General features: G+C 43.7%; 1 protein-coding gene across 1 annotated transcript; it reads left to right on the top strand.

The window, feature by feature from the left end:
- Positions 1-15,725: 15,725 nt before the first annotated feature.
- On the top strand, positions 15,726-21,805 carry LOC119452798 (U-scoloptoxin(16)-Er13a-like). The gene is made up of 3 exons (XM_037714740.2): positions 15,726-15,883; positions 20,157-20,268; positions 21,550-21,805. Exons 1-3 carry the CDS (start codon positions 15,772-15,774, stop codon positions 21,650-21,652), a joined length of 327 nt encoding a protein of 108 aa, XP_037570668.1. The 5' UTR covers positions 15,726-15,771; the 3' UTR covers positions 21,653-21,805.
- Positions 21,806-23,038: the final 1,233 nt, after the last annotated feature.

Genomic DNA, 23,038 nt, shown 5'->3' on the forward strand with positions numbered 1-23,038 from the left:
ATAAACGCATATGCCAGCTAATGAATGTTATCTGGATACCGTTTTTTAGGAGCAAACCTCCGTAGGCTCTCACGATGTCCGTTGTCGCCGTCGTCGTCGTAGCTCCTCGTCGCGCACACAGCGCGCATACCGACCGCACACATATGTTGCGCTGCGCCGGTGCCGCTCCGAAACCCCTCTCCGAGCAAGCGCACGACGTCATGCGAAGAACCATTCGCAGAGCGCACGCAGCGCGCATACCAACTGCGCGCAGGTGTTGCGCCGGCGCCACGCCGCTGTCGCTACACGTAGCACTGCAGTACGGAGGAGCGCGAACGTAAGCGCAAACGTCGTGACTCTGATCCCATACTTCGAGAACGAGACGAAGCAGCCCAACGGCAACGCCGCGAAGCTAACCCCGAGCTACGAGCACGAGAAGCAGCAGCCCGCCGGCAACGGCAGCAAGAACCCGAAGCGAAAGCGCGAGCAGCAGCCGTAATCGTCCAAGGAGTTTCATCATCATCATTTATTGTCCCTTAAAGACCCCTTTCAGGGTATTACATAAGGGGGGGGGGGGGGCGAAAGGCATCAATAAACAATACAGTCATTATTATACAATGGTTCAGTGGTATACAATGATATAGATGAGTAGTTACCCAAACATTCGCAAACAAACAGCAAGCGGTCTTACCGGCTCCATCTGTACCAGCGAATAAGAGACATGAACACCATCCTGCCTCCTCTTCACTGATGCAGCTACAGTCAATCAGTGGTGGTTGAAACGGACCGTAGACGAAGAGGACTGCTGCAAAATATGCCCCTGATCCTTTACGCGGTGATAAAGAGCGTTTCAAGCTATCCTCTCAAACTCTTCGCACTTTACTTCCGTACGATCTTTAAACAAGCAACTAATCACAGTGAAGATCTGGGCATACCCTTTCGCTAAAAACACGTGCGTGCTAGCATTCCTGAGTCTAGCTATCCTGAAAATTATATTTGTTTGAAATTCGATTCATTTACTGTGTTCACTGGCATCTTTGTGCTCCGGGTGTTATTTGCAGAACATAAAAGGAGCGTCCCATTCTTAAATTGCAGATAATAAGTAAGTTACGCTTTTTTTTTATTGATAATTATTCTGCACCCTTCCGCACTGTAATTCCCACTTATTCATTATGTTTCAAATTTTCACTTACTTGGGCGAGCCCTAGGGGTAGCAGTAGGTTGTCGACGCCCTGGGCGTGCTCCAGGCTGCGATGAAGCACGTTGTCCTCTAGGTGGGGCTCCTAATACTGATTCAGGCATCTAGGAAAACAATAATGGAAATGTCGCCAGAACGAACAAATTCTTAAACAAGGGCCCTTTCCCATGGTAAACGAGCCATCAAGTGTGAAATTCCTCTCGGCAATAGAGGCGTATATACAAGATCGGTGATGCATAAAAACTAGCGCATACTTACTACGCTATTCTATGCGCTATTGTTGAGCAACAGGTGTTTTTTATTATTTTAGTGTTAGGTTTTTATTTTGTATGTAGCACTTCCGGAAAAAGTGTTATTGTACCAAGGTTGACATTGGCACAAACACAGATGCCCAAGTTATACATTATATCAGTTGCCGGTTCTTCCATTGCCAGTGGAAGGGTCTTTCTTGCTACAGAGAATTTCACTTTGTATGTAAATTACAAAACCTCTTTGGGAAAACGTAACATTCCTTGCAGGAGCAACGTAACCATCCTGTGCCAAAGCAACACTTCCAAACTTTTGCCACGTTATTTCTCAATAACGTGGCTCCAAAGGTTGAAGACATCACTTTCGCTTCTTTCGGAACTACGGTTGCTAAGAAAGACTACTCAGAGTTTGGTTAGAAAAGTAGAGGACTGTTTACTTATGCTTTATGAATTGTTCATATTAGTTTGACTGAATATCGTCAATGCGAAACTTATAATATTGTGATCGTAGTCGCGCTGTAACATTTCTAAGATTGCGATCACCTTTTTAAACCGTACTTTTTACTACTGCCACCCATTTCCAAGTCACAATGAAGCAGCAGTTTGTCATTGTCATTTGGCTTCAAATCTATGATGTGCTTCAAAATTTTTGCGTAGATACTCATCCAACCGTCGTATTCCACAATTAATTACCCACTTACATTCAGGCAGCAGAGCAAACAAAGAGAGAATCAAATATAAACGCACGACGGATTCCTGAACAATGCCAGGTAAGTGCAGCTAATCTTACAACACACAATAAAGCTCACGGTACATGAGCTTAACTGAAACAATGCTGGATGAGTAATGAGTTGGTTTAAATTCAGTACTGAACATTAGTGCGGTACACGAGATAAGCTGAAAAAAATAAACAAATAGTGAAACAAACGTCAAAAATATTGAACACTTACTGCGCCAATGTTGGCTTCAGCGCAGCTTTACAATATAATATTTAGCCTCTGCGGGAGATAAAGTTGTGTCACGTCAAGCAAAGTGAGAACTGTGGGCCTAAGGACAATGCGTGAAACTTGTGCGCGACATACGCCCCCATGAATGTACTTGCATGAATTCGTTAAGGAAACACACGTGAGCCAACCTCAGAGGGCAATCATTTCTCGAGCATCAATTACACTGACCCACAACGAACTTTAGAGCCAATTAGTTTGGATCCAGTTGTATAATGTTTGCTGCTGATTGATCGCATATTTGTCATTTCGAATGTATACAGCGAATATAATCGAGATAAATACATATCCGCATGAAACACCGAAATAAATTTTGTGAAAGAAACAATAGATATGAGGCAACCAATTTTAGAGGATATATTTCCAATATAAGGGCTAATGTGTGGCGAAACTTTAAAGCGCATAAGGCAATTAGAGATGTGAGAAAGTAAAGTAGTGATTTTATTTCCAATTTTTTCTTTCGCGGATAATACTTTCTTATTTCGGTACTCTCGGGCGTAATGCATGTGATTTTCAAAGGAATAAATCGTTCTTTAAGAGAAATAGCTCTACTAAAATTCCAGAGCTTGGGTTCGTTATGGGAATCGCCGAAATTTGGCAAATTCGTGCAAACCATGAGCAAAAACTTAGGTCAACCCTGTATTCGGAAAATGAGTTGTGTGTCACAGTCAATGACGGGATTTGGTGAGGATAGTTGTATAGAAAGGAGGCATATGCGGACAATATGTAGGCTCTAATAATCCACCAAGTAGACTGAAACAGCAACTCGCCCACAAGTAAGGAAGCCACAGAGGGCCAAGTGTAGAGATATATGGGGAAACGTGCGCGATATAAACACGGCGGCAGAGTCAATCGTAGCCTACACTAATTATTTACCACAGTAGTAAATAGGGAACGCTCTATCTGTAAGTGCTCGGGCCAATTTACAATACTTGGAATTTTTTGATTGAGTGTGAGTGTGAGTGAGTCAACTTTAATAAGTATCCGGCAAATTGATGGCCTGGGTCTAGGCCGCGCCGGGGGCAGCAGAGAGACCCTGTCTCTCGGTAGCTTCCCGGGCTTGCTGGATGGCCCAAAGTTGGTCCTGAAGATCAGAGCTAGTCAGTGCGGTTATCCACCGCGCCCTTAGTTCATCCGGGGGGACTGCAATTCTCCTCTGAACTATTTCACAATCCCAGAGTATGTGTTCTAGGGTGGCTACTCTATCATTACATAACTTACATTTGGGATCAGGTTATAAATCTGGAAACATGCGGTTAAGATGTACCGGGTTCGTGTAGGTTCTAGTTTGAAGTCGCCTCCAGTCAACCGCCTGAGACCTGTTTAATTTTGGGTTAGGAGGTGGATATATACACCTCGACTTTCTGTAGAATTGGGTAATGTCACTGAATGAGAAAAGTCTAGCCCTATCCATCCGTTCCATCTCCTCCTCAGCCAGAGCCCCGCATAGTCGGGCGCGGTTAGTGAGTCCTCGCGCAACACGATGGGCAGACTCGTTAAGGTTTGGGTTGGCGGTGGATTCGCAGTCTGTATGGGCTGGAAACCAGATGATTTCCTTGTCGTAATATTCCTCAGATGATATAAGTTTGGTTTCATTGTTTAGAATTTTTGCAGCTTCAACTGATATCCGTCCTCTGGCATAATTTCGTATAGCCGATTGAGAGTCGCTAATAATGTATCTATATTTGGGAGAAGCGATAGCCAGAGCGATGGCAACCTCCTCCACAACCTCAGAGACACTGGTTTCGATTGAACACGTGCGTACGCTTTCTTGCTTTGTATTAATTGCTACTGCTGTAAATGCTGGGTGATTTGAATATTCCGCGGCGTCCACGAACAGCGATTCCTCATCATTGCCATAAGCTTTGAGTAGAGTTTTAGCTCTGCTCGTTCTCCTGCCCTGATTGAATTCCGGGTGCATATTTTTGGGTAAATTGGGGATTTTAATCCTGCTCCTGATCTCTCTGGTCAATGTAACCTTCGGTCCTTGCTGGTTATGGTAATTTATTCGTAATTTGTCGAGTATACTTCTGCCAGTCCGGCTGCTGGCGAGTCTTTCCAGCTGAGCTATCTGCTGAGCTTCGATCAGTTCTTCTAAGGTGTTATGCATGCCCAGCGGCATTAATCTCTCTGTACTGGTGCTGTCGGACAAGCCTAGGGCCTGCTTAAAAGCGTTCCTTATGAGCGTATTTATTTTGTCCTTTTGTGCCTTGTAGCAGTTAAGGTACGCAGCTACGTAAATGATGTGGCTTATCGCAAAAGATTGAATGAGCCTATCAATGCTAACCTCTTTCATTCCCTGATACTTGTTCGTGATTCTCCTAATCATCCTAATAGCGTTAGTGACCTTGGTCCCGAGCTTTCTAAGGGTTTCGCCGTTAGTTCCTTTAGACTCAATATTGAGTCCCAGGACCCTAATTTGGTCAACGATGGGGATGGCCCCGCCATTCTTTGTACGAATCTGTATCTCTTCGTACTCTCTCTCTGTGATGTACCCCTTGGGCGGCCTGCCCTTGAGGGTGGGTCTGTAAAGGAGAAGCTCTGATTTCTCTGGGGAGCATTCAAGCCCCGTGCGTGGATTGCTTTATTTACTGGCCGTGTACATTATTGTGGCGTGCCGCTGTTTGCATATGGGACACTTCGATGTGTCCTGCGGTTTTTTTTTTCGTACTTTTTAGGCAACCAACCACAGTACATCAGAACCATTGGCTATATATATATATATATATATATATATATATATATATACCAACTGGTACACCGCCACATGTCACCGAAACAGCTGATTGCAATTACGCTCTGAGGGGCACCGTTATGGCCCTTATAATCGTCTGGGCTATGTTCGGCGCTTGTATTAGCATCGTGGTGACATAGACCAAGGCAGAACACCAAATGGTTAGACATCTGCAATACTGCCGCCCCAATTGCTGTGTTACGCCACCCACATGCCCCCCAGATTCGCGGAGTAACATGTAACCGTTTTGCCTCAGCCGACCGAACTCTCTTCTCACATTAGTGCGCTTCAACAAGTTCTCTGGACTTTCTCCTGCAGTTCAAGAAAGAGCCTGTATGCAGGAGGTATGCACCCCGCTCAGCAAAAAGCCTCTTGCCTTTTATGTGGGCTCATTCAAGGTTCCTGAAGAGGGGAATAGCAAAAGCGACTTTCCATAATGCAGCTCAATCATCGTGCATACACGATATTGAAATGGCCTTTGAAAGGTAAGTACAGCGGCTTTTGCGGGCTGGTTTTCCGAGCGTCCTCCTGGTACAGCAAGCGGAAGACATGTTAGTGGAAGTTCCCCAAAGGAAGAAGCCACGCAAAACCGAGATCAACACTTCGAAGATGGCTGGAGGGTGTATCGGCGGTGTTTTTTCAGCCCCAGGCAATCTCAACGCCTTTTGCAGAAAGTCAACCGAGACGACCCCCCCCCCCCCCCCCCCAAAAAAAAAAAACAAAAAAAAAAACTGCTGCGATAAGAATCATGAGGCGCCCATAACTAGCTGCATCACTGGGGTCGTTTATGAAATACCCTTGAAGTTTGAGGGGGGGCTCCTACGCAGGACAAACAGGACGCTACCTCAACGAGCGTCTCCGGGAGCACGCCAACAACGTCAAACAAAACTATAGCAGTAGTCTTGCTCTGCATTGCAGGCAGCGCGAATGCATCGCCCTTTTAAAAAAAGTCACCATCATCCAGAAGCACGCTGACCAGCGTTCGCGCGAAATTATTGAGCCATTTGCCATCAACCAAGGTGGTCCTTCATGCATCAGTTCACTATCCATCCACTTATTAGACAGGGAAATTTCGTACCTGCACATTTAACACATTCGTACCCACTTGCAGCCTCAAGTAATTATTTTCATGTTGAACACGCTGTTTATTTTTTCACTCATGCTTCTCTGCCTATATATTCCGCGGTCGCGCAATAAACATATCTGTTGGAAGTCAGCGCCTCTTCCCTGTAGTGTGCTCCGTTTCTGTGTCCCGTGTTTGCGCTGTTTGCTGAAGTGTGTGTTCGTACCAACAAGCCCGACTAGCCACTATTCTGTAGTATTCACTGCTCTGTATCTAAGGTAGCACCATGGAGAGAGTCAATGTCGAACAGGAAGAACTTTGTGTGATAGTGAGCAGTCGAGAATAGTAGTAATAAACTGCTTTTAGTAGAGCATCTTTATATTAAACGACTCTGTTCTCACCTACGAGTAGGAAAATTCTTCCGTTCCCTATCTCTTTTAAAAAGCTTGCAGTGCAGCCATCTTTAGTAAGCCATGCTACTGAAGGCGTGGTGTCAATTTTCCCGCCCTGAAAAGCCAACACGTTAAAGTGATCACGGCGCAAGTACGGCGGTATGTAAGCATGCTGAGTTCTTGCGTAGGTGCTAATTGGCAAGAAATATTAAGATATTAGACAGTTTTAGTTGGGCGTCCACAATCACCCACGTGCGTAGCGCGCTAAGTCGTGAGTACGTAGCAAAGCGTGCGCACTCTAATCGGCAATAGTTGAGAAGTTGATTGCTGACTTGCACGGTAGTGTGCTACTCAGGGTCCCCATACGCCAGCTTCTGAAACTGTGTAGCCAATATCAGCCACCACGAAGTCCAAACGCAAGCTAGTCGAGCCGCAATTGCTTATCTGTCACGAAAATCTCGCAGAGTCACGAGTTTTGAGAATTTCAATGCAATAAAGGCCGGAGTAATATCAAAATCCGCGCTCTCGTTGACACGTCAGAACACGCAAGAGCGTCCCGTAAAATCTGCAGAGCCCGCAGCGGTCGCTACGCAGCTTTTGAAAAGCTGCGGGCACACGCAGGAGACCCTGTGTGCTTCTGCGTACTGCGCATGCGCACTGATGCCTCCGCGGATTTTCTGCGTATGCAGAACTGTTGCGGATGCCCAACTAAAACTGTCCATTGACACATGCATTTCTTTATCCTTTTTCCGGGGACCACATTTCACCCGCCAGCAAGTTGAAGTTATTGCTCAATGCAAGACGGCGCCTGCATGATTTGGAACTTACTCGAGTGTTACCGTTGTTTCTATAACTCTTGCGTATGTTCTCGCTGAACGTTGTGTGAGTAGACTGCGTGCGCGACGCGAATAGTATTGCACTCTGAGGAAGGAATACAAGCACCATCGATTACGCCAGAAGCTTCGACGATTCACGTACTAAAGCCAACGCGCATGACCCGCAGATCAGATTTGCGATGATCGCCGAATGTTCTCGCCGCTATCTTTGTCCTTTGAATGTCACTTGCTTTTAAGTGGCACAAGTTAGCCCAATAAATAGTTAGTTTTGTGATACACAGTTTTTGGTACTGTGTTCTTCACTGTCACTGCTACGTGACTATATTGTGGGGAGTACTAGACAAGTAAAAGTACGCCTGCATACCCACAAACGCAGCACTTTTTCTCCAGTGGTGCGTCCTTGATGCTTGACTACTAAGGTAAGTCTAATACCTTCAGGTATACAAGGTCTTCTTTTGTAAGTTTTACGGAATTTTTTTGAAATCGCCTGTCGTACGTAGCATAATTATTATCAGTGAGCTGAGTTATTCGATGAGGCGGACATTAGTAGCCCACAAAATCGAAACACATATTCAACTAATTAACAGAAAATCAGTAAATAAATTCTTAGTTTATTCTTTTACGACACGTATTGCAGTTTACAAATTGTAGCCGGTGAGTTGTCAGGCATATCTGCTTGCAGTGAATTATCCAAAATGAAACCAGTTTGTAGATATGCGCCATAAAACTCGCCGTAAAATGTACACTGTTCTTCCACTTACTTTCATTGCGATAGCAATTATATGGACACTTCAACCGGATTTCTGCCGTCGCCGTCGCCGTGAGGTTCCGTATAGATAAAATCTTCACCGCGCGCCGTATGCCCGACCGGAAGCGTGCGGGGACGCGCGCTATCGCGGAGCGCTCAATCTCCCACGCGCAAGCAAGGAAGCGGGAAGCCAGCGCCGGGGGGAGCGGGGGGGGGGGGACTTCTACTCTGCCAACAACCGCGCTCGTCGCTTGCCCGCACCGTCTCTTATCTCTCCCACGCGCAAGCAAGGAAACGGGAAGCCAGCGGCGGTGCGAGCGGGGGGGGTGGGGGGCGCACTTCTACTCTGCCAACAACCGCGCTCGTCGCTCGCCCGCACCGTCTCTTATCTCCACACGGCTCTGACCTTTATGCACTGTGCATTCGCCGCTCAGTTTCTGTTGAAGCGATAGACCGCACGTACCTTCGCCCGCTGCAGCGTATGCGCTTGCTGCCAGCGTTTTGACAGTCGTTGTCTGCAGTCATTCAGTGTGATCTATTCATGTTTGTTTGTGCACGCTCACACCACGCTTGTTCATTCAGTTAGTAATAGTCGGGCCACATTTTCCAACGCACGCTACACATGTAATGCTGCCCGGATCGGCAGTGCAGCGCTACAGGTGTGTCCCTTCGTACGCGCTGCCCACGGGAAGCGCTTCTCATCAACACCACCATTTCACACGCGCCTTCTCGTGGTCATCGAGTCTCTCTTCATGTCGGTCTACTTACGCCGCAGCGCACCTGCTTACTTAATCAGCTCATGTTTACTACAATTCATATTGCTACCAAAGCTGCTCACCTTACTTCGTATGACATTGGTGTGTTGCTATCGCATTCAATGCTTCGCCCTTAGGGTGAAACTGTGACATTTTTTTAACGCGATAGCGTTAAGGGCCCCATGTCGCAGAAAATCCGGCGTCGACGTCGGTGTCGGCGTTGCTGTCGGCGTAAGTTCCGGTGTCTGTGGTGCAGAAAATCATCCCGAACCACAACGACCACGCAGGCCCTCCGCATGGCGCGTTCCGGACCGGAACGCTTCCGGTCCGGCATACGGCGCGCGGCGAAGGTTTTATCTATACGGAAAGTCACGGCGACGGCGAGGGCGACGCCGACGGCAGAAATCCGGTTGAAGTGTCCATATAATTGCTATCGCAATAAAAGTAAGTGAAACAACAGCGCATTTTCACCGCATGTTCACGGCGCTAATACAAAACCGGTGCCAAATTGAAAACTTGTTCCTTATGCGTATGCCGTGCACAATCACGCATACAATTATAAATACCAATGTGGACTGTACATTCTTAATCATTGACTGAATGCTTGAACTTATGTTAGTTGACTATGTGTTTACATTTCTCGTGAATGTATATAGGTGCACCTATTTGAATAATACAACTCATGGAGTAGCATGAGTTGCGCAACTTCTAAAAATTCTGTGTAGCCCGCCCTCCCAACCTAAAAACTTAACTAGTTTGCATGTTAAAGAAAGATCATTTTTGGTTGATATAGTTGGCGAGTGGCGAATCGCCGCTATCTAAACAGTTTTTATGTATAGCGAGGTTCATGTTGCCAAAATTGCTGTTTGTGCTAGTCAGAGTTTACCGGTGCGCTGCCAGAAGGTGCACGAGCGCCGTCTGGCGATCGTTTTCTCGTCTATATCGCTTCAACGCAAACTGAGCGGTGAGAACACAGCATGCACAAAGGTGTGAGCCGTCGAAGCGCCTAGACTCAGCCCTCAACGCAGATCGTTTCAAGATATGGCGCGCGGAGCCGCAGAACTAGGCACTTGCTGCGGGAGGACACCTCCCCACTCCCTCGCCAGTGGAACTGTCCAATAACAGTAAAAGCGACGGCGAACCATTTTTCACGAAAACTTGAGCGAAAACGTCTGAAGTAAAGACTTCATTGCAACGGTTATGATGGTCCCAATTTTGGGCTCCGTTGACGGTGTTAGAAGCTATTTCGAGGAGCCATTCGGTGGTGTTATGCTTGCACATGATGCAAAGAATATTGCATTCTCGGAAAGCAGCTTCGCCTTGGGTTATAATTGTATATTCTCGTACAATCTCAGCTGTGGTCTCAGCTAGCTCTAACATGTCAAGCTGACGACCCTGATTGATAGCAAAAGTAAATTGCCGTGGGTCGACCCTTGAAATCCTAGCTCGTGGCGAGAGCGCCGCGGGTGAACAGATATGTGTACGAATGTTTACATATATAGTTAAATAGTTTTTTTGGATCCAGTGTTAAGTCGTCAGAAGTACTCTTCATAAAGGCCGGTCGCCCACCTAAATGTCGAAATTAAACTTTCTTATTGTTTGTCATGTTCTCTATTGCTTCAGCAGTTTTGAAGTATATATACAGGGTGTCCCAGCCAAGGAGGTTGCAGTTTTTTTTTCAGCCTCTTTTGTCCAGACTGCCATGCCCCAACATTTAAAAATAGGTACATTCCACGTAGCTGGACAGAACCAACGTAAAGTTTGCCATCCCATGGCGATACTCTTATATATAAGACGATGACAACGGTGACCCGTACACCTTCACAATGAATGCGTGAGCGCTTGCATATAGGTAAGACACGATGCCGGGTTGGTGAAGCAAACAAATATTATTTTTTGCATTCCGCCTAATTATGTAATTTGTCGTAAATATTTAACCACCTTTCCAGATACTATAATAACATGAAAAGTGTCCACGAGAAAATTGTAGCTGCGACTATGATGCGTGTGCTATAGTGAATATTGTCACCACGATGAGTATGGGCGTATCGTCCTTGGGCATCATGCAACCAAACATGTCTATCATGAACGTTCCGGTTCGGAAACTCGCATTGAAACCTGGCCGTCGCACAGGGAAAGTTGACGCTAGCGCTGCCGAGGCGTGCACCACCGTTTGTCGGATTCCTGGAGGGCAAGACGACGCTGACGTTTGGCCTCAACATTGTTCTCCCGCCACTCGGGGTAGGCGGCTCTTCGTTGACGTTTCGCCTGGGCTTCGGAAGCCCTCACGCTAGAATCAGCACGTCGATGACGCGCCTTTTCCCGAGCGCGTTCGCGGCGGTGTTGCTCAATCTCATTAGGACACGTCGTCAATTGCTCATGAATGGCTCATACCCCCGTAAACATGACCTCCCTGGTACGACGACGGAAGAAAAGTGAAATGCTACGCTCGATTGATAAGCGGCAACGCTGCCAGCCGCGGAAGCAGACGCCGACGACGAACGCGGGAGCAGTAGCACGAGCGCGTGCCGAGCAAGCGCGCGTGCTCGGCATGGCATCCAACGGCACGAGCGCAAACCGAGGTGCGTCAACGAGTCAGCTGCAGAAGAAGACAACAACGCTCAAGCCAATGCTGATGATGATAGTTTTTTTCTACATGCGGACATGATCCTGGGGAAACTATCCCGTAGAAGCTTCGCTATAAAAATCATGTGGCGTTTTACTGCTGTGGAGGTGGATTACCAGTGAAGCAGTTTAGCACACGACATAGGGCTGACACTGAATGTAGGTCAAAGGTATGACAAAATTTTAGTTCTCTTGACCGGTGACGGTGGTCATCGCGACGAAAGACACACGCACACACACGTATAGGTTGATCGGCGAGCTTGATCGGTGGCACACATTGGATGCTTGCATGGATGGATGTATGCTAGGAGCGTCCCCTTTGGAACGGGGCCTTGGGTTGCGCCAACAAGCTCGTTGTTATAATGCCTAATGCCCTATCTGTCATAAAAAAACGCGAAGAATTTATATCACCAAACTTTCTGAACCTCTATTGGGAACCTTGTTTTCGTACGTTGTTGGTCGCTTCCCTACTTTTCTTCCACCAATCTTCCAATCGCCTCTCGCTAATCTCTGTTGTGGACATGTTCATTCTTCACGTGGACGAATACCGCCACCTTGGGGAGCCGGAGAAAACTAGGCACGCGTGACGGGACCGCTACCCGGCGGAAAGTAGGCACGCGTGTTTGGACTACCACGCTGGGAGTGGGAAGGAAACTAGGATTGCAAGCGCTTGGAACGACGACATAGAGACGGCGATGCGAGCGTTAACATGGGCAACGCGAGTAGCACAGCGGCAAATCTTTGAGACGCGCTTATTATCTACCTGGGAGTCTACTGATCTGAAACATGGAGCATACTGGTGACTTATCTACTGAAATGAATATGCACGTGATGAGAATTATAATATTTTGCATTTAATGAAGCGATGTTGCATCACATTCAAGAGCTGAGTTTTTTGCACACGTAGGTCTGTTGAAGGACACTAAAAATGCGTAGAACCCTAGCCATATATAGCTTCTCTATAAAACTCCCGATACACCTCTCTGTTGCACAATACGTGCTACATAAAAGTGTTCTTCTAAGCGTGAAAGAAGCTCGCGAATACACACAAAGTCCCTCGAGGGGCCAGTCGCACGACATTTTTGCTTGGCCAGTTATTCGAACCCGCGCGAGCTGTCTTGCTTCTTCCGCGCGCTCTGTTTAATTTGCGGCGTCAGTCTCGGAATGGCTGGAATCATGAGGCAGCATATCATCCTGCATCGTCGTCATTTCTCGACCGCGGAGGAGTGTGAATGGCGTCACTCGCGTCGTTTCTTGCCGATCCGTATTGTAAGCAAACGTTATATGACGTACTGTAGTGGAAATGTCAGCGATAACACACGTATCACTCGTGTCACTTGTTTTAATTAGTAAATAACATGGCTAGCTTTCTGAAAGTGATGTTTGCAATATCAATTTCCCATTTGCGGTAATATTTTAAAATTTCAATCAAATAATTTAGGAGCATTTGTACGCCGTTTTTAGTTCGATAATGTGTTTCTATCATGTAATTCTAGCATGACACATCTGATCTCGTGGTTGTTAGTTTGTAATGTCCGAGAAGGAAGGTTTTTGTTTCGTAACGCTAAGGCAGTATTCACGAGCAAGTTTGTACTAATATAGCTTCTTTACTTGGACTACTTTAAACTTTTTGAAGAGTTGAGCACGGGCTACTGGTGTTGTCAAAGTAGCAATAACTAGCAGAATCTGTTCATGGTAATCTGGGAAGACGTGTATGATTTGTTTCAGTTGTGGTATTTCAAACTAATTGCGAATATAATATGTAAGAAGCAAATATGCTTTATAAATAGCTAATTTGGCGTCCTCTGGGAAGGCTTTGATTAATTCATGTTACAGAACTTCGCGAAGCACTTCCCGTATACCAACTTGGTGATCTTTGTTTTAGTTAGCCTTTTGCATATCAGCAGCGTAATGAAATGCGTTATTATCGAAGGCGTCATAGCCTAGCGACAGCAGCGGCCGACGATGAATTTGTTTTTATGATCTCTGTGCAGAATTTCTTTCGCATATTATGCAGCTGATATACAGCAGTCGCTGGGTGTTAGCCAGCGCTGTCTGTCTCATCTTTACTCCGTCCCGGTTTTTCACTGTTTTATTCTCTTCTAAACAAGAACCAACTAACGGAATTCAATGCACTCCTGCCAAAAAATTCGGTGGCGCATCCATTCTTCTGAGGTAATGCATATCTTTAATGCAAGAAGCAATATATCTTATGATCGGTGTGTAAATGGTGAGCCACACATACCGGTTTACACATACCCAGGGACCCAAGTTGGGGTTAAATAGGTTTATTGAAGGGTGGCACACACCAACTGGTACATACCCTGTTGCGCCAGTTGCTATCAAAGGTGTTCTTTGGAGAGTTGCACTCATGCAGTGGCACATACGTAGTTACCCAAGTTGTCGTCAAAAACATTCTTTCAAGAGCAGCATGTACCCACATTCTAAATTCCCGGTTAATCAAGTTTTCCGACGGCTGGTTTGGAATCCGGTTTCCTGAGGATAGCTTCACAATGCTCTACCCACGTCCCCATGGATGACCATATGATCCAAGTTGGCGTTCAAGAGGTTAGACGCAGACTTACATACATACATACATACTACATACATACATATGTATATATATATATATATATATATATATACATATATATATATATATATATATATATACATACGTGAATACATACCGTAAACTGGGCTAAGTCCTGAAAGAATTCTGATCACCTTATTAAACTTCTGTGTTGCAAAAAAAATTGTGTGACCCACCCTGTGCTTAAGTCGCTGTTACTTTATACTGCCTTTAACGTCTCTTGAACCCATTCTTTTTACTCCCTTAGACTACTTTGAATATAACAGATTTAATTATTGTTTATTATTTCTCCTTGAAGGTTTAACACGATTAACCTGCAAAATCAAAGAAGAAGACGTTCCGGAAATAAATGTCATTTTGCTTCTGTGAAGTATCTGTGACTTAGCAAATTATGTTGTTATTGCGAGATTTATGTCCCAAGCCTCTCTAAATTACAATGTTTGCTTTGCTATTTTCCTTTGTTGAGATACAACGTATATTTTGATTTCCAAGCTAAGAAAATTGTGATATGCACGTGTCTTCCCTATTTGTTTCTGAAATTTCTAAGGCTCTTCTGCTTTAAATTATTTCTAAGTGTAAACAAATGTCTGTTTTTTTATTATGGTCATTGTTCACTTACTTTCATTACAAGGTGGTTTCTAAATGCTCGTATTAGGATTATTTTGAGCGTTATTTAAAGTATATTTGCTTTTGGTTTTGCATGTTCTTTTAGAGGTTCACCTTGGTTTTGTACATCCGCGGCGTTCTTGAGGATGACATGGTCCGTTCTTGTACCGTCACAATGCCTCTTGAGATAATTTTGAAAATGGCCTCTACCAAACTAGAACCTAAAGATGGATTACTTCTGGTGGTTACATGGTAGCCCAGCGCCTTGATTCGTGCACTAATCATAAGCTGTAGGATAACATGTATACGGCATTGGATACAACTATAACACGGCGTTTTTTTGTCTTTGAAATACTACGCTTCATATTTTCTTTCCTATTGCGCACTTCGCAGGCCTTGGGTCATTCTCTGAGCTATAAATGGCTAACTAACTGATTGCTGTAATTACGTGAACACTGTGTTAGCTGCGGCAATTAGGTTTTTGCCCTTACCTTGCTTAGTTTTTGAGAAACAATGTGCAGCAGAAAATCAAGCAAAAGTAAATACCGCTACGTCGTCTACTGCGTATCTATGACGACGACATTGCCCCGTAGCCGTCCCGCTGTGCCAACTTCGCGCTTGGCTGCACACGTCAAGAAGTAGTCTAGCTCTGCAACACACAAGGTTTGAGAAAACTGCAGCTACTGTGCCACTAAGGGAGTTTCCGAAAGATGCCCCTGTGCCACGTGCTTCTTCAACAGAAAAAGAAAAACGAACTCCTTGTTTGCGTCTGTGACTTCTCCGAAGTGAACACGCGAATCTCAGCAGGGTTACGAGTCTTCCCTAATGAGTTACAAACAAACGTGAAGAACAAAGAAACTACAAATTCTGCACTGTTGCTACGTGAGTCGTTATGTCAGCTGAAGGCTTCTCAGCCGCTATAAAAGAGTTAGAGTCGAAGTGCGCACTCGTCATTGCCCAGTCGTGACAAACAACCTCTGAGCACTCAAAATGCGCTCTCTTGCGGCTTCGCTCTGTGCTTTCGTGGCATTTAGTATCGTTTGCTGCGATGTCCAAGAACGCGGTCATACCTACGTGACCAGAAATGTGACTGTCCGAGATGGTACGTATAATTCCTGCTAATAATTCGGCGTTATTTCTAGGCAAATAATTACTTCATTTTTCTTAGTTGTAAGTAGTGCGCTGACACAATTTTTTTGACACTATTAGCTTTTTAACTAATAACTTTGGCTCACGTATTGCGTTAACCAAATTGAACATAGTGGTTTCACGAGAACAAGCTTAAAAGCTTTCTAAGTACATAGAACCAGCTTTGAGATAAGCGTTGTCAAACTTTTGATAAAATTTCACTGTTCCATTTACCTTTCGAACAAGACGCTTTTTTGCGCACTGAAAATCAAACATAACTAGTAAAACAGTGCATTTTGACACACACATTGGGAACGTGTCTCTTGAAGCGGGTGTCGTGATCAGAATTTGATCCAATTGCATTTTAATTGCAAATCAGCAGCAGTAATTCATAAAAACGAATATGTGGCGTAGAGTACATAGTTTAGACGTTAATAAGCGGCCGATGTTTATCATTAAATAATGCATTTTGATACCTTGTTTGAATATTCTGGGTATTAAATACGGTAAGCCACGCTTAGGAATTATACACTGTTGCTATAAGCAACACGCAAATTTAAACACCCTAACAAAAAACGAAAACAGCCTGTATATCTGTTTGAAGCTTTCAAAGTTTGGCAGAAAGGGTGCAAACGACGGGGCTGTACGTTTGAAAGCTTCACAGGTTTGAAGTTTTCAAACGTATAGCCAAGCCGTCTGCCTTTCTTTTCTAATCCGTAAACGCAGGCCTGTAAAAAATTGCCATAGGCGCATGAAAGACACATTTCAACCGCCAAGATTGACGTGTCGGTTCGGAGTACTTGAACTAAATAAACATTCATTCATTGCCTCACTTGACGGAGCCTTTACGCCACATATGATATTACGTTCAGAGAAATCGCCACAAAGCAGTGCTTCGCGAACGGAATGGATAAATCCACCAGCATTGATCTTATCGAGAATATTCAGAAGCGTAGAATATATGGCTACCGAAGACTGCATAGAATTTATTGGGTAGTATTTATTGTTAATATATGACAAATTATTTCTGACATTGCTTAACAAATAGGTCAACCCAAAGCTAAAACATAACCGTGTCATCGACCAATTTGGTGAACTTTGTACTCGTATATGTAACTCATTTTCCATTACGAGTGATTCCATCTCAACTGCAACTGCTCTCCTGTTAACTACAGCAGCACATTTTGACGAACAAGGCAAAGAAACGATGATTGATTTTCAGCCTAATTGGGGAAGATAATTTTTTTTCCAGAAAGAAATTCCTCTTGCCGCGAGCGCTGTCGCGGAATTATGTCAAATAATAGTTGTGTATGCTGTGTGAACATTTCTAATACAACTTTGCAAATAATGGGCGTGCTAAAGGCGCTAAGGCAGCAACCTATTGAAGATATCCTCGTACGTCAGTATCTAACACTTCCTTACAACAGACATGGCAGAGGTTTCCACTGGTACTAAAACCGGAAACTATATATATATATAGATATATATATATATATATATATATATATATATATAATATTAGAGATACGAAAGTAGGCTCAGCACAAGAAGCTTTCATATCGGATGCATAGATATTTTGGTTGCACCAGGTTAGTTTACCTAATCACAAAATATTAGTTGTTTGCCAGTATCGACCGGTTAAGATGATCCGCTAGACATCACTAAGAGTACTGAAATATTTTCTCACAAGTAAAAGCTCTGTTTATTTTAAGTTGAGGGCCCTCAAGTGTAACAAAGGACGCTAAATTACTACAATGGTACAGGGAAACACGTCGAATTTCTCGTGTACCTGATAATCGTAGGTCTCAAAATGGCATTGGATTGTGTTATTATAAGTAGTAAAATGACTTACGATCTCGTTTTTGTTTTCCTTGTGAGAAAGTTTCATTTACATTCAACGCTATATTCCAAATTTTTAACTTGTCACTAGCCGGAATATTGAACAGCAAGTTCCGTCTCCATACGAAGACACCGTAACTGAAAGGGTTATGTAAGTAGATATACTTTTCAGCCTCGGGATACATGCAGCATAGCATTATCTAGTGAGTATTATCTCCAAAATTAAGCAAAAATTCGTGGATGACGCCATAAGCGGTATGTGCGTTGTGGGTGCCAAATATGCATATAGCTACCCCGAGTGTTTTTTTTTTTTTTTGCACTGCTTTACGGTGCTGGTCTATCAAGTTATTCCGGTGCTATAGTCTTCGTTAAGCTCAAGATAAGCATGCTGACTGTAACTGCGTTAGCGCTGTCATTGTATTGATAGCGAAATAGTATCCGATTATTCGAATGTTGCAAAAGACGCACTGCCGCTTCGAATCGAAGCTACCACTCTTCCGGAATGTACAATAATGGATATACCAGTTGTTTGTTTTTAATATGGTACAGCTAAAAGAGAAACGGTCATATCAAAGCTAGCAGCGTTTTTGCAATGGTCAATAAGCTATATCGCTAGGCGGACATAAAAAGCAAGAAACGTTTCAACTTCAATTTTGCTGACCACCTAAGCACCTAAAATTTTCTATAATGCTGTTTAATTGCTATTTTGAGGGAACATGTGGTAATTGCAAAATTTAAGCCAGTGAGAAGTCAAATCATGTCTGCACAGCATAAATCCAAAGACCAACAGCATTTTCAAGATATTTATCCTCAAAAGCTGCTAAAAATGTCTCGCTCGGCGTTCCATTAAAGATCTTTCCAATCAGTTATAAGATCATCATACCATGTTGGTGAAACAACGCACTGACCAGGAAAAGCAGGAAAGACACAAGAATACACGACACTCGCTGCTGTGAACGAATAAACGACACACGCTGCTTCACCAACACGGTATGAGGATTAATCAGCAGCTCGCCCAACTTTCTACACTACTGATAAAAGAACGTTTTCATGAAAATTGTTACCAGGAGCTCCAAAATAATTTGTAGCACCATATTAAAGTCGCATACCTGGAAAATGTTCCAATACTTCGTCTTTCTGCTAATATGCACTTACTTTACTACTCCTTGATTTCAATCTGGCAATACATGTGGCCAAAAATTTGTTACAAAAGTTCAGCAGCATATTGCAGCCACTTAAATCAAAACAATCATTGAAATTTTTGTTCGTTCTAATCCGCCCACCTACATAGCCTATCATCAAAGATGGCGATTGTCTATCACGGTCTAATATTTATTCTCCCGCATACAAATCATCTGCTATATAGGTCGCCCGTGCTAACGTTAGCTAAGGTGCTTAAATAAAAAAAACGTTTTAAAGAACACTGGGCAAGACCTACGCTGTTCGTTCGTCCGACGTCTAACGACCGCACACCGAAGGTCTTATAATTGTATTCTGAACCGCTTTTTCTTTATTATTCTTTTTCTTTGGACAGCTTTAGGGATGATAACCTATACAAACGGTACATGTAGCATCCAGACGTTAGCGATTGACTTAATTAGAGGACAATCTACCGCACACTGATATAGCGGTCATTTGTTCTGTTTTGCTTCTTGGAAATATTTTAAAGAAGTAGTGTGTACTTTGATTTTTTTTTTCATTTTTCGCCTGTTCCTCATCGCTGCACCATCGTAATGGTGAATTACTCACGCAGTGAAGCTAGTTTTGGTTAGCATGACTTACTTATATACATATGTGCTTATATACTAATATACGTTTTTTGAACTTGTCAGCTCATGTAGTCTAGGCAAGAGACACGCCGAATTACGTCCTTCAGTGGCATCTAAGTGTACTTTCGGGAGCCCCACCACCAGACTATATCTTAATTTGGGTGAAAATGTTGTATAGACTTTTGTAGTTATTAAACAAACGTACAATGGAAGGTTGTCTTCTGAGTTTGGGTGTTTTAAAAGTTTATTTATGTTTATTGTTTGAGAAGCGATTTTTTCGGCACCCGCTGTATTGGCCCGACAGATAAAAATCACTATGTTTCAAGCTAATTTTTACACAGAGACAACCTCGTTCCATCAAAGTGTGAATAGTGTATTTCGATAGCGTAATTATTTACGTGGTACTTCACTTACACAGTGTGTTGTTACATTGTGAAGTGAAAGCCCACAATCGGTACAAGGAGCAGCAAAACGTATTTGGTTAGAGAATATATTTTTGTAGGTCTTTTAAAACAGTACTTTCGTGAATGCGGCTTCTTGCTGTGGTCTTCTCGTATGCTTCAAATACAGCAATTATAGATAACGCATTTGTTAGTGTGACGCTAGGCCTTCACGAGCATATTTTTCTGTACGTTTCAGGTGCCTGTGTCTTTGAACGCAACGTTATCCGGGATGGTGAAACTAAGGCGCTCAACAGCCCCTGCGTCATTTCCACCTGTTACGCTGCTGCCCGAGAAGTGAATTCAACTCTGTGAGTATGAGAATCCAGTGTCACAAACTTGCGGTACATCTAGACGGACCTAACTATCCAGCTTTTTAGACCTTAATGATAGAATAAAGAAAGTCCAATAAGTACACTGCATTAGATTTTTCTTGAACAGTCAAGAGAGTGATTTCAACCAAAACTCGCAAACTTGCTTCACGGAAGTGTTTTTTGCAATATGGAGCTTCTTAAGTGCTTTTGTGATTAAAGACTAGCCCTTGTATTGTTTTGGTTTAAGATTAGAATGCGCAATGTTATAAGAACATGTGGATACATTTTCACTCATTATTGTTGTAGAGTTCATCGTTTTGTCAATTATAGGATTTAACGTCTCCAAACTGCACATTACGTTATTAAAGGCGCCGTCGAGGAGGGCTCTGAAATGGTTTCTTTCAATTGGGAGTTTTAATCATGCACCTGCCGATTTAACGACACGAGCGTGTCTTTAAGACTTTACAAAAGAGAGTGCTTTAGGTATTCAACCACATAGCCATTTGTTCACTTGTACTAATTTATACGATAAAAAAGGCATCGCACTAACTATATTCATTGTATCTCCTCAGTACGCACATTGAATTCTTCAGCTCACGGCCGTGCAACTTGTAAATAGCAAAGAACTCAGATGGTGACCGCGACTTTTCAGCTCGATGGCACAGCAAGGCGAGAATAAACGCCTGGCAGCGCATGTATGCAAAGTCTCGTTACATACTGCGGATGCTAAAATAAATGCAATATCACATTTACATATTGCAGCATCACGTTAATGCTAAAATGGCAATACTGTCAAGAAAGTACAACAATAGTTTACATCAATGGAGATAGCAAATGCGCCCGTAGCATTCAGGGGCCTCGAATTATAGGCCCGCAAATTGTTACGCGAAAAAATTTACCGCACCGAACACTCGTTCAGGAAGTTCTCCATCTCTGTGAACAAGAAATGTGTCCTGTTCTCCATAGTTATATGCGGGTGCTGTAGACGTGGCCGAGTACACCCAGCCGAGTTCACTGAAACCAACTGTTTATTATGAATTAATGCTTGCCTTTTAGAACGAAAGTTCTGATGGCCCTACTTAACCTGTGTTATTCAGCCTTCAACAGTCCAGAATTTGGAACATCATGTTATCAAACCTGGTTCTATTCGCACTCCACTGACGTTATTTCATTGGTATTTAATACGGTAATAAAAAGAAATGAAAGGGAAACTTGATATGTTTACAAAACCGCTCATCACAATACAGCCGCTGAAACACCTCGTGCCTACTTTTCCAGCTGCCCGAACTTCGGAGTCGCCGAGGGCTGCAGGGTGGAGTGGACCCCCGACGGAGAATATCCCAACTGCTGCCCGAAGCACGTGTGTCCCACCAGCTCCTAAATGGCCTCGAATCTGCAGAAACACTGAAACATGCCTTTATCAATTGAATGACACAATCGCCAAAGTGGGACTCGTTTAATTGTTACAAAAGCATGCCAGAAGGAGACTCGCCTGATGTTGAATGTGCGCCGAAATAAACTCCTATAAATAAGTGATCGTGTTTTCGATTGCATGTTTTAATACGGTGATTCTCAAAATGGAAGTGTCAATCTACGGGCAGTCTGGTCGGCCTGAATGGTCTACGTCTAACAAAACAATTATGATGAAGTGTGGGATGACTTGTAGCTTCCCTACCCCAGTTTCTCATATCGACTATGCTTCAAACATTGAGTGCAATTTGGTATAATTCTGGATTTGTGTGCGCATATCAAGTCGGTCATGCATACCTTCTACTAATCTTATGTCTACCTTCCTATCCGCCGTGTAGTGCAGCAATCCATACCAAGGGCCCTGCATTTCTGCACGGTGTGTCACTCTATTTTACTAAAATTGCATCAACACATTCGAGCTTTAAGGAAAATGGTCAAATGACATGTAGACTGAAGGAATCACCAAAACACCATTTCATGCATTGAAGCACAATACTAACTGGGATATCGCGGTATTTCGTCACCAACTTCAGGAATTACTATCTCGGAAACTGGTGTCATTCTGAAAATTCATTCTATGTGCATACACCTTGCGCATTCATCGCCTACAATTCGTAAATGGGAATATATATGTAATAAAGTAATTATTAAAGTTTTCATTAGTCATTAATTGATAAGTATTTCTAATACCTGCCCACACATTTGCGAAATCCAGCTCAAATATTAGAAATGTGCAATCTGACAGAGGTTATTTTAAACATCGCTTAAGGTTTTCACAGAAACACAAGGTGAATCTAACGCCCCGCTGTGCTTTAATATCAATCTAGTCGGTGTTTTTGGACACTTGTTAAGATGAAGCGAATATAGGCAGCTAAAGGCAATGCAGCATAAAACAAGATCAAGAAATCTAAAAATGAACTAGAAGGCAGTTGCTAAAGGACTTGGGAAACGGTAGAAGCTCGTAGTGATCACCAATTAGCGGTTAAGTGGGCACCATATTGACAGGCTGATTTGTCATCGTCATAAAGGAAAATCACTGTTTTAAGTTTTCATGTTGGAATGCTGGGTGCAGTCCTAGGCTTAGTTCATTGCCCACTGCTGATAAAAAGAAAATGAATTGAATTCTGGAGTTTTACGTGTAAACCACGATTTTGTTATGAGGCACTACGTAGTGCAGGACTCCGAATTTATTGTGACCACCGGGGGACATTAACGTGCCCCCGATGCACGGGACACGGCCGTTTTTGCGTTTCGTCCTCATTGAAATGAGCCGCCAGGACCGGGATTCGATCCCGCG

Source organism: Dermacentor silvarum, chromosome 5, assembly GCF_013339745.2.
Source record: "Dermacentor silvarum isolate Dsil-2018 chromosome 5, BIME_Dsil_1.4, whole genome shotgun sequence".
Taxonomy (NCBI): Eukaryota; Metazoa; Arthropoda; class Arachnida; order Ixodida; family Ixodidae; genus Dermacentor; species Dermacentor silvarum.

What these genes read in the sequence shown, in the direction of transcription:
- LOC119452798 (XM_037714740.2), top strand. Translation starts at nt 15,772, where the DNA reads ATGCGCTCTCTTGCGGCTTCGCTCTGTGCTTTCGTGGCATTTAGTATC. An exon ending in AAATGTGACTGTCCGAGATG is followed by an intron (nt 15,884 to 20,156) that starts GTACGTATAATT and finishes TGTACGTTTCAG; the next exon opens with GTGCCTGTGTCTTTGAACGC. An exon ending in CGAGAAGTGAATTCAACTCT is followed by an intron (nt 20,269 to 21,549) that starts GTGAGTATGAGA and finishes CTACTTTTCCAG; the next exon opens with CTGCCCGAACTTCGGAGTCG.